The sequence below is a fragment of the Oryza sativa genome, chromosome 1, assembly GCF_034140825.1.
Source record: "Oryza sativa Japonica Group chromosome 1, ASM3414082v1".
NCBI classification, from domain to species: Eukaryota; Viridiplantae; Streptophyta; class Magnoliopsida; order Poales; family Poaceae; genus Oryza; species Oryza sativa.
Genome location: NC_089035.1, coordinates 9,396,864 through 9,415,827, shown reverse-complemented (window position 1 = coordinate 9,415,827; position 18,964 = coordinate 9,396,864). Strand labels below are relative to the sequence as shown.

Sequence of the window (18,964 nt, the reverse complement as noted above, 5' to 3'; positions counted from 1 at the left end):
TAGGGAGGAGGAGGAGGAGGAGGAGCTTGATCAGATATGAAGATACTTTGGATAGTACAACAACTGTCGATGCCGCTGTAGTTGCACTCCATCTATATTTGAATTTAGTTAGTAGAAGTACTGTTCGCTCTAGTGTTCTATGTGGTCTAAGAGTTTTAAACTCGTTTATGCTATGATTTGTTTTTCCATGGAAGCAGCATCTTGAAATTTTAGAAATTATGTTGGACGAACACATCTGACAGACGAGTTGAGGGGGTGGTTTAACAGCTTTGTTGATCGCCTGCGCTTGAGCTACTACTGCTGCACAATGCACATGTGGCAATGGAGAAGGTGGAGTTGCACGTGAGAGGAGGCGGACGGCGCGGGTGGAGCGGTACGGCGATGCTGCTGCGCGCGCCATCTAGCTACAAGCTAGGCGGTCTCGCCGGCGGCGCGGAAGACAAACAGGTGCAAGCGCGGCGCGCATGCAGGGCGGACGGATGAAGCGTGCGCTCATCTTCGCATTGCCGGCCATGGTGACGGCCGTACGTACGTGCTTGGCCTTACCCTTCTCAAGAACATGTTCGTCTCAGCTCGGAGTCGTATAGCGCGCGTATGGCGAAACCTGTGCATGTGTGCCTTTTGTACGTACGTTGCATGGGTCTAAGTGCCTCCGTTTCATTTGTATGTAGGAGAAACGAACTTTATACTAGTATTAACCGTTCATTTTTATGTATGAGAAATGAACTTTATACTAGTATTAACCGTTCATTGATTCCAAATATAGCAGCATATAGAGCATCACCAATACATTAGCAATAATCTATCTCTAAAATTTGATTTTTGGGTTTTCTAAACTAAAAGTAATTAGCAATAATCTATCTCTAAAATTTGATTTTTGGGTTTTCTAAACTAAAAGTAGGAAGTATTCCTTAAAAACTAAAAGTGGGCCCTTTCACTTTTTCCTTCCGCTCACGCACAAAAAATCACGGTCACTTGCTCCCAAAAATAAGTTTTGATCACCCGCTTCCAAAATAAGTTTTCGCGCGGGAAGGAGAGGACAAGCGCGGGCAAGGAGTGAGAAACGGCGAACGAGGAGACACTCTCTCTCCCTTAAATCCACATAGCAAAATACTCCCTCCATCCCAAAATGTTTGACGCAGTTGATTTTTTTAAACATGTTTGACCATTCGTCTTATTCAAAAAATTTAAGTAATTATTAATTATTTTCCTATCATTTGATTCATTGTTAAATATATTTTAATGTATATATATAGTTTTACATATTTTACAAAAGTTTTAGAATGAGACGAACAGTCAAACATGTTTTAAAAAGACAACGGCATCAAACATTTAGGGAAGGAGGGAGTACATAGGGATGGGAACTCCAAAACTATCTCAAATACACGTAGCCAAATATATGGAAATGGGAACTCCAAAACTAGTGTAGAGCTTTTGGGATTTGTTGGATCCGATTTTTTTCGCTAAAAAACCTCAAAATCAATTTTGGAAATGAAATAGGATGACTGCCGGTGATGCTCACATCCTTATCTTTTATCTTTACCTATTATAAAAGTTTAAGATGTTTTTGCCAAGTATTTTCGTACGTCGTCCTAGTATAATGGGCGCGTAGTCCGATTCCCTCCCCGTACGCGAAACGGACAACTTGTTTACCGTATAGCTTGATTCCGAGGTTGATACGATGTGATTTTGCTCTAATTCTTAGAAAGAACGAAGATAGAAGAAGATAAGGATCAAAACTCTTCAATTAATTTTGGATTATCTCTGTGGATGCGGACTGATTTCACAGAGGTGGCGGTGTTGGGAAGGTGCAGAGTCGGACGGAGGTAGGGGACGACACTGTAGCACTGGGACCCACGCGATAGTGAGAGGAGGACAAGGGATGCTAATTAGACTTTGTGGTTGCTTGATGGGTCGGATGCACGCTTGCAGGCTGAGGTGGAAGGGAGGAGAAGTGAGGTTAACGGGCTGAGCCGGCTACGGGCTAATGAAAGAATGGGCTGAAAATGGCCCTGGGAGAAAGGAGGGTTTTCATTTAGATTTTCATTTAAATAAATGCTAAAATGATTTTTGTATTATTAAAATTAGTAATGGAGCTTTGAAAATACCGAAAAAATTTCACATAGTATAATTAATCATGGAAAATTGAATAAAAATTAAATCTAGCCATAGTTTATTTGGGAAATTTTATTTTCCACATTTACCTTGATTTTTACGAGCCTTTCTTTTCTTTAACATCGTATACATGCATAGTTGCGATTTTATAATTTAATTAATTACATAATGTAAGGGCCTATTCACTTTGATGCCAAAAAAAACCTTACCAAATTTTGGCATTACCAAAATTTTGGCATAGTTGCCAAAATTTTAGCAACTTGCCAACATTTTGGCATGATTTTTTATATAGTTACCAAAATTTAGCATCAAACTAAATGTAGCCACTTTTTTGGCAACTTTACCAAAATTTGGTAAGGTTGAAAATGGCATCAAAGTGAACATGCCCTAAATCTTTCCCAACCTTTCCTTAAAGTTCTCATGTTTTTTCCGTTGCAATGCACGAGCATTTTTTTCTAGTTCAGAGAAAAATACGGAATTACTATACTTCGGTTTGAATTCAAACTGAGCTTCGATTGCAGACTAGAGGTCAGAAGAATAACATCATCTATCTCATGTTTTCTAAAACGTAAAAACTAGTGGTACCTATACATATGTATCCATAAAAAAAGTATGTGCAAGCGCACCTACAATGTAAGGAGAAACCATCTTTGATCGGTCGACCAAATTTCACAATAGTCCTGGTTACAATAAAAACCGAAACTAAAAATTATCTTTAGTCCTGGTTCAAAAGGTTAGAGCTATTTTTTTTATCTTTAGTCCTGGTTGGGAACACCAACCGGGACTAAAGATCATTTCTAGTCCCGGTTCAAAGAACAACAGACTATGTCACACCTTCTCTATTATCTTTAGTCCCGGTTAGTCTATTTCTTGTCCTGGTTGGTAACATCAACCGGGAAAAAAGATCGGCATACGCGGCGGAGAGGACGAGACATGTGCAAGATCGAGGAGGAGGAGGCGGGATCAGTTAATAAGTTCTATCTCCTCCCTCACCTTATCTCTTCCTCCTCTTCACCCCATCTCTTCCTCTTCCTCCTCGTCTCCTCATTCTCTTCCTCCCCTCTCCTCCCATTCACAGGCGGCGGTGGCTGCGCCCTCGCGCGGCGGCGGCCGCGCGGAGGCGGAGGCGGCCTCGTGCAGCGGCGACCGGGCGGCGGCAAGCAGTGGAGGCCGGTGCTACTGCGTGGATTTTTTTTCTTTTTTCCTTAATGTGTGATTCGATCTGTATTGAATGTGTGATTCGATCTGTGTTGTTATTGTGAATGATTTGGGGATGACTATTGAGTGAATGATTTGGAGATGAACTATTGTGTGAATGATTTGGGATGAAACTATTGCTTGTGAATGATTTGGGATGAACTATTGCTGTGAATGATTTGGGATGAACTATATTGCTGTGAATGTTTGATCTAAAATGATTTCCGCAAATAACAAAAAAACAATGAAAAAGAAAGAGAGAAAAAAAACCTCCAGCCGAGACCACATTGGGACTAAAGATCGATCTTTAGTCCCCGAGTATTTGAACCGGGACTAAAAATAGCGATATTTAGTCTCGAATTCTTACTCCCGGTTGGAAAACCAGGACTATAAAGGGGTTACCAACCGGGAGTAAAAAAGATTTCTCCACCAGTGGTATATATATAACACATTTGATCTACTATGGTAGTGGCGTGCAAAAGATTGTCCAAGATAGAAATTGCACTGTAGTATGGTCTATATTAACTGAAGGAAAAGAAATTTCCTGCTTTGTCAATTGTCATTGTCATCGATGATGGAAGTGCAGCACGGTTAAAGCATAGCAGCAAATAGTAAAGCAGCTTCTCTCTTTTGACATGGGAAAGTGTTATTATTTCTGGTGGCGATATCCTCTTATAGTCTTATTTATTGCATGTCATCTAAATTTATATATCTATATACCTAACAAAAAAAATACATAAGGTTTCCGGTTATTTGTTTTCGTTAGTCATCCCACTTGCGTGCACTAAAATCTGTTTTAATCCGCTTAGCCACGTCAGGCCTTTTTCAATCTACTCCAAAACCAGAGTTTAGATAGTATTTTCCATGTCTGCCTACTTGGCTAAGGAAGGATGTTTTCACGTTGCCCACCACCCGTATTATTACTTGGAATAAATCTACTTTGTCCTCATCTCTTGCTGCTAATTGTATCGCACCCTCAACCGTAAAACGGGTATAACACCTCCCTCATCTTCAAAAACCGGTACAAATCAAGTTTTTTCATGGTTTGGAGAATGGTTTTTACTGACGTGGCAGGTGGGATCCATATGTAGGGACTCCTCTTCCCCCTCTCTCTTTCTTCCTCTCTCTTCTCGTTTTAATCTCTCTCAATGACGTTATGTCTGAGCACGAAGACTCACCACCATGAGTCGGCGTCCGTGGCTCGGCGGTGGTGGCAATAGCCTACCGTAGCGTCGACCACGCGTCGTCGTAGCAGGCGGGGACGAGGTGCTCCGGCACGAGGCGGTTGTCGACAGCCGCAACTCGCTCATCATGGAAAACCGCTCGATCGAGCGCCGCGCCATTGCCTCAGCGTCTTTGTCTCCACTGTCAAGACGACGGCCACCGTGAAGGAAGCCTCGTGCCCACCGCTAGCTGCCGCACAAGTGGAGAAGGCGTGACCATGAAGGAGCTGGTGAGGAGATCTACGGTGGGCGGTATAGATGGCCAAATGGGCCGCCCAGTCCGGCATGACCCAGGCATGGTCGGGCCTAGGCCGAGTTCAGTTGGACCGGCACGACTCGACCTACACGGCCTGGCCATGCCATTCCAGCCCACGGGCTACATACACGGCCCAGGCACGACCCAATAAGACTCAGGCCATGCCAGCCCGTCCCGAAGACACGATAGCCCATCGTGCTTCTCCATACAATAAGTCTATTTGTCCTCCCTCAACTCTTATGGCGATCTATAGTGGACGGTGACCACGACGGCACTAACGATGGGAGGACACTTGGGCCAGAATGGCTGTACGTTGCGCGAACATTCCTGCAACGACCATTCTGCAGGATGCATGCCATGACGTACGGTAACTGATCCGTTGCTCCAATTAGGTACGATGAGCCCCCTACCTGACATCCCTGCAACTAACTGGACGGTGCCACGACAACGTCGTGGTCGCTAGCCAGCTCGAAGCACGTCGACTTCGCCTTCTGCGACATAATAATTCCGTGGAGCTTCGTCAACCGCTACCGCCGCCGCCTGCTCTATGTTCGACGTGGTCTCCGCCGCGATATGGCAGTGTTGCACCCGAGCTAGCCATCCACGGCCACGGCGGAGGTGTCACCGCCGCTCCCGCGCCCCCGTTCGTGTTCACGGCCAACGTGCGGAACCATGTCGGAGCTAAGGACGGGTACTATGGCAACCGCATCACGCGGCAGGTGGTGGCCTCCACGGCCGGCACGCGGTGGCGAGCGGCGACATCGTCGACGACCTGGCTAGGCTCATCAACGACGATGCCAAGGAGCGGATGCCGGGGCTCCTCCCGAACAAGCAGCAGCATCTGATGTTGCTGGCGCGCGCTGTACGTGTCGAGCTAGGGAGGCATCGTGCTGTGTGCCGTGCCTGCCATGCTCGAGAATGGACAGTGTGAACGCGGTCGCGTGGTGCGTCACGGATGAACACCACGATGGTGTTCCGCTCCGAACTGGACATACTCCAGTGATATGGAGTACTCCCTCCGTCCAAAAAAATGTTCAACGTTTCACCGTCTGTCTTATTTAAAAAAATTATAAAAAAATTAAAAAAATAAGTCACGCATAAAGTATTAATCATATTTTATCATCTAATAACAATGAAAATATTAATTATAAAAAAATTTCATATAAGACGGACACTCAAACGTTTGTTTTTTTTAGGACGAAGGGAGTACTCTTGAAGATGTACTCAATAATAAATACGGGCCGAATTGTTTCCGGACCAATACTAGGTCCCCCATCTAGCCCTAACATGTAGGGCCCACGTAGATCCCACTTGTCACATCAGTTAAAACTGGACTCGAGACATCGATAATCACCGCTTTTACAAGTTGAACATAAGGGACCTAAAGTGAACTTGCATATTTCTCGGGCCGAAATTATACAGCCCGATTAGGGCCCATTAATACAGCCCCAATTCAGTCTCTGGGAAGGCCATCCCAATTCCCAAACCCTAGCCGCCGGCGGCCGCACCACACATCCCCGACCCACCGCCGTTGCCGCAGCCGCAGCTCGATCGCGAGCGAGAGGGGCTAGCGGAAACCCCAGCAGCGTGAGGGCTAAGCTTCGCGGCGGATTGGAGATGACGCAGAAGCAGAGCCAGTTCAAGGGGCAGGGGAAGAAGAAGACCATCCCTCCCAACCGCCATGGCAAGGCGCCCCACGTCCGCAAAGGTACCCCCGCCGCAAAGATCTACCGGCGCCTCCGTCCGTCCTTCCGTGCCGTTCTCTGGTGCTCTTCGATGCTTCCCTGTCGCCCTGCGTGTTTTGATTGGTCGCTCGATTCTTGCAGGGAAGAGGGCCGTGAAGCCGACCAAGTTCACCAAGGACATGGACGCCGATAAGGTAGACTCGGTTTACTGAATGCTTGCTCTATTCATCAATCAGCACCTGCTTTCTCCCTTTCGGACATAAGATGTTATTTGGGGCAGCATTTGGAGATTGGGGGTCTAGCCTTCTCTGAGCTCTGAAGTAGGCAAGAAACAAACATGAATTAAACTAGTGATACATGCAAACCAAATATGTTCTGTTTTTGAGTGATATAAGATGGAAAGTTGTGTGTTCGTTAATGTGCTCCAAAATAACATAGCAATATTCTTTTACTACTCCAAAAGAGAGTTACATGCCTATTGATTACGGATTCTCTACTAGTACCAATAAGATCAAAGTTAATGATTTTGTCGGAACTAATATCCAGTGATAGTTCTTTTCAACATAGGTTACATATGTAGTAATATGTTTCTTCATAAGTTGAGGAGCCATGGAAATAATAATTGAGAGGTGTATGGACATATGGTTAGTATGGTTAGAGGGGTAAAGGTAAAGGCTAAATTGCTTTGATTAGCAGCTGGGATTTGTCTTTTAGCGCCTGATTTGTGTTGCATTTCAATATGGGTGCCCATATTAGGCTAATACATGTAAATCTCATGTGGTTGACTTCAACATTGTTCTGGTGAGGCCCTTTTAGGGTAACTGGGTGCTGAGGTCATGCTCCATGATTCATGGCCTATGGCTGGGAACTGTACAAAATGCAAAAACTGATGTTAATATTACCGTATAAATATATGAATTTATGATAAGTTTGACTCCAGAGGCAATTGCAGAGAGAGTCCGACAGCATTGCTGATTTTTTGGCTGGCTGTTGCTGAATATGTCCGCTAATGCCATTACTGTCGTTCCATTTACAGTGGTTGATCTGTTTGTATTGGTTGTTTGGGTGCTTGCCAATCATCTACCGTATGTTAAACCTAGGGATGGATTTAAAATCTATTTTTACTGGTTGACAGACACAGCATCAGTATTCAGTAGTCCTATAGATATGCCAAGCTGTAGTTTAATCCATGGTTTTTCTGCCAGTACTTGCAATGATAGGTCTGTTTAGTATGATATTAACAGTTTTCTATGGCTCGGTAATATGGTAACTAAACTGGCATAGCTGTAGCCTGTAGTCAACATGTTATGGCCATTGATAAGTTACATCATACTTGGGACTACGATACATTCTTTGTAGACTATAGTTTTCTAGCTCGGTATGTTTTTGTAATATTCCGAATTGTGAGGAATGCTGCCTCAGTTTTCTATTCCACTTTCTTGTTATAACAAGATTGGTAACTCAATTGCATGACCGTGTAGTTGTTGTTGATGTTCTACGGTTTGATCTGAAAAACCAGTTTTACATTGCTTCTTGTTGTATTTTGATTTACAGGATAAGTTGTGTTTGTGAACTATGTAGATGTTTGGGAAATATTTGGCAATGTTTTACCTTGACTTGCGGTGTGGTTTTTGCACGGGCAATCGTGTCCGAAGTTATCGAGGATCAAATTTTATTAGACTATTTTGGTGTTGCAGATTTCAGTAGGTTTGGCATTCTCTATGATACTAATAAACGACCACTTTTGGCGCCATGTCTGTTTGTCAAATGGTGACATTAGAGTTTGGAATAATTGAAAGCAGACTAGACCTTCTGATCTTATTGTTATTAACTTTGTGATTACGTTTTTTTCTTATTTGAGATATTTAAGATATTTAGTAACCAGTGAACTCATTTGATGTTCTCTTCTTCCCAGGAACTCACAAAATTCATCAACCAGTGCAACGAGAAGAAGGCTGCAAGTCTTGCCAGCAAAGAAGGCGGCGACCTCAGTATACTCAAGGCGGACGTTGATCCCTCCAATTCAAACTAGGAATCTGTGGCTACCTCTGCCTACGGCTATGTGCTATAGAAGATGAGTGTGTGGAATGGATATTATGTTACATTGCATACTTGCATTCTAGTATTTCCCTGCAGAAATGTAGTAATTCTGTATTTCTCTGAAGAAGGTTATGCTTACTGCTAAATGTTTACAATCAATCAACGGTTAATACTGTAAAGTTCTCTTCTCATACATACAAATAATTAAGGCGAAAGCAATAGACCCATGCGACGTACGCGAGGCACACGCACGGGTTTCGCCACGCGCCGTACAACTCCGAAGATGCAAGTAGTGAAGATGCATCCTGTGAGCAATGGTCAGGCTTGTAGAGTTGCATATACCATTTGGGGCTTTTGGGATGCGTGTGTGCGAGAGAGATAATAGCATATGTTTATTGAGAAGTAAGAGATGGTCGAACATGTGAATGGACGTGCTCCAGACCCACGATTTAAGTCAAAGGGCTTAAATTCTTTCTGTTGTGTGCTACAGTAAGATTATGTAATCATATGGTTAGCAAAAAAATGTCAACCATCACCGTAGGATCAAACATGCAGTATAAGGATCGTACGGGTCATTTTGCTAGTACGTACTCCCTCCGTTTCAAATTGTAAGACTTTCTAGTATTGCTCATATATTTAGAAGTTAATGAATCTAGATACATATATATGCCTAGATTCATTAATATCTATATAAATATGGGCAATGCTAGAAAGTCTTACATTGTAAAACAGAGAAAGTACGTACAAATGAAATGGAGAAGCGGAAGCAACAAACCCTCGAAGTATGCGAGCCACACGCACAGGTTCCGCCACGCGTTGTACACTTGTACGAATCCGACACGAGCATGTCCCTGAGGAGGGTGAGCCCAAGCACAACCGTCTCCTTGGACGAGCGCGTGCCTCACCAACCTCTTCCTCCGCAGGCGCTGATCCGTCGTTGATGTACCGCCGGGAGCTTCCAGCCCTAGCCCGGACCGTTGCCCCTCGAACATTGCCTGCAAAGAGAGCCGAAAGAAAGAATTGACACAATCCGATTTTAGAAACATGCAAAACGAGAGATTTTGCAATGCAAAGTGAATAAAACAGGCAAAATAAAGAGGCAATACCAGTAGCAGGCGCTGATGAAGCTGGAGGGAGCAATGGTGTTGGTGCACGGGGCAATAGAGCCATAGGTGGCACCGGGAGCCACACGCTGGTGGAAGTGCCACCACGAGGTCCTGGAGGGGGAGGAGATCACCGGAAGGGAGGAAGAAATCAGCGGAAGGGTGTAGGATGTTGGTGAATAATGTCACGAGAACGGCTGCGGTGAAAGCCACGCCGCTAGCCACAACAAGGAACTAGCATGCTGGCGGAGGCGCTTCATAGTTGGGGTCGAGGGGGAGGGCGAGGTCATCGTCGTCGTCCTCCTCCTTGTCCTGCTCGTGGTCATCGTCAGCGACGGCCGGGATATGCTCTGCGCCGGCGACCTCGAGTTGCTCCTCCGAGGGATCCTCTGACGACATAGAGCTATAGTAAAGTGCATTGGGACCTACTGTGCTCCTTGTTGACGACGGTTAAATACCAAATTTAAGCCTTCGATACCTGCATAAATTTAAAAATATAAAACATCCAACATAGTGGTAGGGTTTATTTCTAACAATTTTCATAAGTGTTGGTGTATATTTGAATGAAGGTGATAAACTACCAAAGTGAAAAGAAATATACATAAGGAAGAGAGAATTACGTTCATATCCAAGACTATGGAGTCTCGGGCCCACAAACTCATCGAAATACCAGAAAATAGGCCCAACCATCATACCAATGGGCTAAGGACTCCTTTGCCAAGGCCCAGGAGAAAGGCCTAGGCCAGGGAGGCCAACCAGGGTTCGGCCGAACCCCAACCCAGCTAGCCCAGAAACTTCACAAGCTAGTAGTTATCACCCAAGGCAGTTGTGACTGTTTCTACCTGAAGAAACCATCAAATGACACTTGGCACAAGGAGGTGAAGCAAGAAGGAATATGCTCATTGGATGCTTGAGCATCTCCACATTTCCAAGGCACTTCTTGGCCTATAAATACCTCTCTCCTCCTTCATTCACAACACACCAAGCATAAGCTGAATTATAAGAGGCTCTATTGTATCTTTTACTCCCTCCATCCCAAAATATAAGGCTCAACCACTCATAACACAAAGACCAAGAAAATATTTAATCATATTCTTGGTTTGGATCACCTCGATGCATGAAAGCAAGGTGATTGAGAGGTTTGATGGTATAGGATTTAAAACAAATCAATTCTATTGAACCAAGAGGTGCTAGTTAATCTATGCATGCATGCACATCTTATATTATGAGACATGGAAGAAAAGTGGTTGTGTCTTATATTTTGGGATGGAGGGCGTATGTACATTAGAATATGGAGAGGGTAAGGGAGAAAGAGTTGGAGGAATTAGAATAGGGAGAGAGTAAGAGATAAAGAGTCGGATGAATTTTGGAGTTTTCTATATTTTCCTTTTATCTTTTGTATCTTGTCAACTAATCTGCTTTAATAGATAATATCTTTATCGAGTAATTGAGATTTACTTTGTAAGGATTATCTTTTAGTTCAGCTGCGCAGGAATATGTTCCTTTTACCTTTTTTTATCTTGTCAATTAATCTGCTTTAATAGATAATATCTTTATCGAGTAATTGAGATTTACTTTGTAAGGATTATCTTTTAGTTCCACTGCGCAGGAAGATGTGCCCCAGCCCGAACCGCTGCCCCTCAAATTCTTCCTGCCCCAGCCCAAACCGCTGCCCCTAAAATTCGAGATTTATTAAGGCTAATCTATTTGTTCCACTGCGGAGGAAGACGTACCGCCACCGCCACCGCGAGGAAGTCCGGTTGATGTGCCGCGCGAGCCTCCAGCCCCAGCCCGAACCGCTGTCCCTCAGATAGCTTGGTTACTGCTGTAATGTGAATTGCTTTCTCCAGGATGTGAGATTGTCAATTGCTTTGTGTGTGTGTGTATATATATATATATATATATATATATATATAATGTCATTTTTCTCTTTTTTTTAGCTAATTTCATTTAAACAAACAGTCAGTTTTGAATGTGTGTATTTTATCTCTAAGCACTTCTTGGTTATCCCTGAATGTGAATTGCTTTCTTCAGAATGTGAGCGAAAATTCTTAGGATCGGTCAATCGGGGGAGGGGGAAAATCGGTCGCTCCCCCTCCCCACGCGCGCACCCCCGCTGGGCCCACCAATCTGTCCCTCCCCTTATTCCATAAAAAATGTTTCACCTAGTGTATCTACAATGTTTCACTATATATAGAGATCTAATGTTACAGTGGATTAAAATATTCTTTTGCAACAAATCACCAACATATTTTGTAAACCCTCTATGTCACCAACATATTTTGGAAACCCTCTATGAAAGGAATTTATTTCATTTTTTGTTCCACCAAAAATGTTTCACCTAGTGTACTTATAATGTTTCACTATGTATGGATTAAATGTTGCAGTGAATTGAAACATTCTCTCGCTATTTGCTGAAACATTGTTTTTATATAAGGTGAAACATCGTCCGATTTAAACGATTGAAATATTGTTGATTTACTTAGTAAAACAATTTCGATATACTTGGTAGAATATCGTGCAACATTTAAAAATAATTCAATAATAAGCTAAAAAAATTCGTCGGAATATATCCATATGTGTCTTGTTTTAAAGATTTAATTGCAACGAATTTAATGGTGCAATCGAATCATGATTTGGATAAGTAATTTAAGAGAAAAAAAATAGTTTAAAGTGGTTTTACACATATGCGTGACGCTGACATCATGCTGACGTCAGCACCGATTTGACCCCCTCCCGGGCACCCAACTGGGAGTCGCGTCCGGACTTGTGAATTGCTTGTGAGAATGTATACATGTCATTTTCTCTTTTTTTAGCCAATTTCATTTAAACAAATAAACAGTTTTGAATGTGGTGTGCATTTTATCTCTAAGCACTTCGGTCCCCCCGGTACAATTGGTTAATTCTCAGTTCTTGAAAGCCATAGCTATAAACTAGTATCAAGAACTCTCATCCATTTTCGAAGATTCCTCGACGCCCTTGAAAGTAACACGCAGCTTCCTCAGAGAGGATACTTTCTTCCCGTTGTTTTCTGCCATTCCAGTTACATGCACAGTCGTGCGTGCAGCTCCTTTGAGTAGCTCAAACATTGGGACACCCAGGTTTGGTCGCGTCATCTGCTCTAGGACTTCAGGTGCCTGCATGTAGAGGTTATCGCCTTCGTGTGTTACGCTAGCCCTCGACATTAGCAGCTTGGGGTGCTCTTCAAGCATCTTGATGAACTGTTTATCAGGGGAAGTGTTAGAAATCTACAAGATACTTAGGATTATACACGAAATGTAACAGGTATGCAGAATATGGGCAAAAAAAAATGTTTGTCTTTGCTTGTCCAAAACAGGAAAAGGAATTCAACAGTTTAGAAAAGCACGATGTGAATGCAAGCATAGCATGCTGTTTAAACTTTGTAAACAACAACTTTAGATGACAATGGTTTGGAGTCTCCATATAAGTGATTGCCATATGATGGCTGTATTAATGCATATGTAGACAGGTCACAGGTGAGCTAGATAATGATTACTATAACAGCTCTACCTCAGAGGTTCAGACTGCCATTAACAGCTGAAGTACGTCACATACTAGTGTGATTATGTGGCTAAGCTAGCAAAGTGAGTCTAGCAAGGAAACGTGTTCATGACATCAGAAATTCTCAACATAGTTACAAGGTATTGAGTGTATTACTGACCTCTGAGAGGGTAGTCGATGTCCCAAGTTCAATAAGGGTACCAGGTCCACATACAAGGCAGTCTTTCTCTCTTGCAAATTCGCTTACATTAATGTGTGTTCCATCAAGGCCGTTATACCTGCAGATAGTCAAAGAAAAATAATGCACTTCAAACAGAACCATGTTAAGTGTTTCTAACCTGGTCAAGAAATCAATCGCTTCAGATGTGCTTGTTAATTATAGTTAAACAATCTTGGGGATAAATAAATATTCCAAGTCGAAACCAAAATTTAAAATAAGACTCAGAAAAGTAGTGAACTCACGTGAGATAATTCGACACAGTTTTGCTGCACCCAGAGATAAGCTTAAGAGCTTCCAACGCACATGCAGCAGAAACAATTGCATTTGTTGAAGCAATGGCTGGGATGATATTCTTGACAACACCCTGTAATTCATGAAAATACACAGTGGTACATATGTCACATCCCATCAAATTAACAACCATGACTTTCCAATAATTACACGGCATATCAACTAATGGTAAGATGATCTTAGTCATCCACTCAAATCAAGAAGCAGAAATGGCTGGCATAAATTTCGATGAAAACTGACAAAATGGACCACAACCAAAATTAATACCCCATTTAGCACAAGGACCAAATATTGAACATGCTTTTATTTATTTGTAGTAAGATCGAATCACCATGAGAGTCAACTTGTTGTGCAGAGAGAATGCTATTCACATACTGTTGAGTCTAACATTTTCTTTAACCAATGTTGGATCGTTTATCATCTCAGTCAATCTTAAAGAATTTCCCAAAAAAAAGGTTGAAGTTGGTGTGATTATAGGACTCATGCATTATTACCAGAGTACAAGATTCGCATTAAATCACTAGCAGAGAAGGCACAAGATTAGAGAGACACCTGGGTAAACGAATATGTAACTCCAGAAATACCAAAAAGTTCTGCTCTCTTTAAAGCCTGTATTACAATGAGGAAAAAGATTAGAGAGAAACCAGAGATAAAATAAATTCCATGTCATGAAGTAAAGCAAACCTCTGAGTAAATCCACTGCATATGTTCTGCATCATCAGCATCAAAAGGTTTCCCAGGATGAACCTACAAGAGTGACTTTAATTATTGGGGGGGGGGGGGGGGGGGAGGAGTTCAAAGAGCAATTATACAGAAACTAGAACAGTACCTCATTCCATTTGATCAAATGAGCATATTCAATGCAATGAGCTGCAGTTCTCGGAGTCTCAGCAAGTGTACATAAGGGAAATTTGACCTGGGGAGGGAAAAGCCATATGTTGCATTCAAAACAAGGTGTTGTCCCAGGTATGATGACTCTAGCATGACCTTTGAAACCTTCAGTCCCACCATCGACCATAGGTTTAAGCGTCTCAGGGATTGGCTTGTCATCTGAGTCATACTCTGCAATTGCAATTACATATTAGCACTATAGCACTGCACTGAATATACTGAGTTTGGTACAGTACATAGTGAATAACAATATACCTCTGTTTGGGCATCACCATTGTCTCCTAGATGCAATTCAGATCACTAATTTATTTTGGAAAACCCATTAATCTCTTAAAGTATACTATTGTGAAAATATTTTTTGATACAAATCTACATGTATGATTTTCATATGTTCAATCTAAATACTTGAGACAATATTGATACCCAAAGTTCTAAAAACTTTACTACATGCATGTCCAAAACGAAATGTATTTGAGACCGAAGGGAGTAGTAAGCTATGGACAATTGAGAATCAGAAATATAAGCAAACTTCATAGACAATGATGAGTAAAAATTATCTGCGCACTAATTTGGATTTATATAACCATGACTTTTGTCTGCACAGTATCATATTTACAAGGTTACTCCAATTCGTCACGAATGGTTTTTCATCGGTTTTAATCCTGAAGCTATCTGTGGCATGTGTGTAGGTTATCACATCACTTTATAATTTAATGTCAAAAGTTTTATACTGAAAGAGGAGAGATGAAGATGTTGTAGAACTCAAGACGTATGCTAGATTAAATGTCTGTTTCCAATTCCCATGCAGGAGAAAAGATAAAGAAAGAACGGCTAAGGAAATATGTACCTAAGAAACCACACGCCACGGAATTGATATAGCTTCGAGCTTCAATTGAATCTAGACCAAGAACAATTATCGAGAATTGACTGTAGAACTCTATCTCTTTATCTTCAATCCTACAGAAATGTGGAACAATGTTCACTCCACTAACTCGCTCCATAACCCTCTTTGCAGCAACTTCAGCCTTGGACTTCCCAACATCTTGAACCCTGTAAGAGAGTACATGTAGCACTTATCGAGATGAATAAGATAATAATAAAAAACACAAATACAAACATGAAACGTCAAAACAGACAAACAAACGTGAATGCTGCACCACACTGAAACTTGAACTTGGCTATGAGAGAAGCCAAAACATGGGACTTTTTTTTTTTGCTTTCCATTCAGGTATTGGCTTTGAAAACTCGAAATAGGCTTTCTGTAGTTATCTACCATTACCGTCCCTTTTATTAGGAAATATGCGTGCGGGTTGTCACCATCGCTTAACTTAACTTTATCTAAGGCTTATTCTACTCCGTGAACTCAGAGCTGGTAAGCAACTGAATTAACAAAGGGAAAACCACCTCAATTGCATTCAACTGAACAAATAGGCATAACACTCTTAATCCTATTCGCCCATTCTCCGTGGATATTATGCACTCCCAGTGAATGTAAATGAATCTTTTCAGTCGACGCTCATAGGTGCCCGGCTCTTGGCATTTGAACACGGCATCGAAACCTGACAATCTATCCCTATGTTTTTCCCTCACGGCGCAACAATCTGATGGCATCGCACAACAGTGGGGGGGAGGGGGGGCACAATTAGGTGGGCGTGTGGAAGGAAGGAGAGTAAAAAAAACCTGAAGAGGAACTGGCGGTTGAGGTTGGAGACGTCGATGGTGTCCATGTCGATGACGTGGATGTTCTTGAATCCGGAGAGCGCCAGGTCCTTGAGGAGCTCGCACCCCAGCCCGCCCGCGCCCACCACCAGCACCTCCACGAGGCTCCCCAGCGAGTCCCGCAGCTGCGACGCACAGGGCACAACGATCTTCATCTCAGGACAAACGCAAGAAACACACACAGACAAAGAGAGAGAGGTGGCTGACCCCGGGGCTGGGGTTGAAGTCGGCGTGGACGAGGTTGCCGGGGCGGGAGAGGAGCATGTCCAGATCCCTCCACCGCTCGGGCTCCGTCGGCGGGTCCTCGTCGGGGGAGGACATCTCGCCGGCCCTGCTTGGACGGTGGGAGGGGAAGAATCGCTGGTAGAAGAGACCCTAGTAGAAAGAGAGATTGCTGATGCGGCGGAGGAGAAGAGGAGGGGGAGGAGAGGAAGGGAGAAAAGAAAACCCAGGGGCTTTGGCGTGGACGGCTAGGATGCGTGGTGCGTCCGATCGGACGGCAGCAACCGAGGTTTCCACTTTCCAGGCTGATCGAGTTGGCATCTTATCACGCGTACAAGGGACTCAGTTGCGCCTTTGGGGCAATAGAGCGCATTTTTAGATTTTTAACACGGAGTCTGAGATACTATTTTGATCAACGATATTTATAAAAGTAAAATGTTTTAAATAAAAAAAATTATATATTATGATAGTTTGTTTAATAATAAATCTAGTAACATCAATTTTACATTATTAATCTTTTTTTTATTTTTTTTACAATTAATAGTCAAAGTATAGCATATGATAGAGTTAATTTAACTTTTTAAAATTTGCTATTATAATTTGTTTATTTGGATCAACACTATTATAATTCGCGTATGATTTGAAACATATCATAAACCTATGTATTTTTACTTGTATTGGATATAAATATCCACATCTTCCTTCAACATCCTCCTTGTATCCTTTTTAAGTTGGAGACCAGGCAACGCCACGGCGTCTAGCGGCACGACTTGCTTGACGCACACCAACCTGAGAAGGATTGCACGTCACATTGACTTAGAGACCATCCTCTGGTGATAGATGAAGAAGAAAGAAAAGACTCAATCTAACAAAATGTGTCCGGTAGGGATGAACATGATGATAGCTTATTTGATTTCAGAGCCGGCTCTGGGCTCCGGCAAGAAGTGCGATGGCCTAGGGCCCAGGAAAAGTAGAGGCCCAGACCTTGGTATGTATTAGTTATACCATATGGACGTATACAAGTTTCTGATTGAATCGCTGCCCGCATAAGCGCCACTTATACGCGACCGTCCGAGTTCCAAACTTCTGTTTTCTCGTCTCCTCTCCTCTACCGGTGGCAGTCTCCGCCAATCCGCCTCCAGCGCCCTCTACGGCGCCTCCGCAAGTCCGCCGCACGCCGGGCCGCCGCCGATCCCTGCAGCATTCAGCCCTTCACAGCTTTGTCTGTTCGCCATCGACCGGCCGACACAACATGAATATCTGCCTCAACTTCCAGAGTGTCTGCGGGTTTCAATTTATATGTACTATCGTGCTGCCGTGCTGCAACCATATTGTCCATTGAATTGAACTACTGAAGTAACTAATTAGTCATTAGTAAATACTAAAGATCAGTTTCCTCTGTACGTTTAGGTTTGCAATGTTACAAGAAAGATTAAATGGCTTGGCTATGTGCATGCATTGAGAAGAATGTCTTGGACAATATTGATATCGATACCGTATTAATGATTTTGCATCAAGAAATACCCGAACGAGTATTTTTTTTAAGAGATGCAAATGGATGTATGTCATCTTTTCTTTTGTCAAGTATTATTAATGAAGTCCCTGGAGCTTGATCCTTAGTCAAGAATCCTTAGTCAATAATTTAAGGTAACCATAGTAATTCTATTTTACTGCTCTTTTTGTATTTTTAGCAACATATATAGAGGATATTATCAATATTTATTTTCAGCATGATTAGCGGATGAATGCTTTAAAAGTATACTTTAAAAATCCAAAGTGCATATGTGTATATATAGAGAGAGCGTATGCCTAAGGGCCCATGTCATGGAGTTGATCTAGGGCCCTAAAAAATGTAGAGCCGGCCCTGTTTGATTTATGCAAGCTTCGAATGGGGGGGAGACGCCACGCGTATGCTCAGCGATTCTGACTTAGGACCATCTAGGCATTAAAATAACTCCATAACAATGTCAAAAGACGCCATCATTGTTATTGCCATCGGCTGCTATGGTGGTTGTTGCATGATGTTGAGTTGTTCGCGGATGGGAATCTATCCTTGCTCTGACCCCATCCGATGGTGATGGAAACGGAGTAGAAAGAAAGCAGGTTGCCTTCATCACTTCCTTCCCTCTAGGATCGATTAGATGTAGCAAAGCATGTACGATGGACAACTAATGAAAAATATTCATTTTCACTCCGTCTTGCATGTCTTGGTCTTGTGGCGTTTATTGTTGCCGTCTGAGCGAACATATCATTTCTCTCAACGATGTGTTCTTCTCCCGTTTCTGACTGCTTATCCTTAATATTACATTGTGTACAAAGCAAAAAAAATATAATAAGAAAATAGATCATGCGTAGAGCAAAAGGAGTTGATCAAATACAATAACCAGAGTATACATCACCTTTCGTGTGGATTAACTCCCAATTAAGATGGTTTGTCTATTGTATTCTTCCATGGAAGAATGCAGTATCAGTAGTAGGTC

General features: G+C 42.6%; 2 protein-coding genes across 2 annotated transcripts; one reads left to right on the top strand and one right to left on the bottom strand.

The window, feature by feature from the left end:
- The first annotated feature begins 6,262 nt into the window (after nucleotides 1–6,262).
- On the top strand, nucleotides 6,263–8,695 carry LOC9267815 (uncharacterized). Its single transcript, XM_015755147.3, has 3 exons — nucleotides 6,263–6,499; nucleotides 6,618–6,670; nucleotides 8,392–8,695. Exons 1-3 carry the CDS (start codon nucleotides 6,409–6,411, stop codon nucleotides 8,506–8,508), a joined length of 261 nt encoding a protein of 86 aa, XP_015610633.1. The 5' UTR covers nucleotides 6,263–6,408; the 3' UTR covers nucleotides 8,509–8,695.
- Nucleotides 8,696–12,419: 3,724 nt separating this feature from the next.
- On the bottom strand, nucleotides 12,420–16,666 carry LOC4325169 (NEDD8-activating enzyme E1 catalytic subunit). Its single transcript, XM_015755134.3, has 9 exons — nucleotides 16,470–16,666; nucleotides 16,224–16,387; nucleotides 15,391–15,593; nucleotides 14,482–14,714; nucleotides 14,337–14,399; nucleotides 14,205–14,261; nucleotides 13,604–13,725; nucleotides 13,302–13,419; nucleotides 12,420–12,840 (listed from the first exon to the last, which is right to left on the bottom strand). The coding sequence occupies exons 1-9, from the start codon at nucleotides 16,581–16,583 to the stop codon at nucleotides 12,559–12,561; spliced, it is 1,356 nt and encodes a 451-aa protein (XP_015610620.1). The 5' UTR covers nucleotides 16,584–16,666; the 3' UTR covers nucleotides 12,420–12,558.
- Between the last annotated feature and the right edge of the window lie 2,298 nt (nucleotides 16,667–18,964).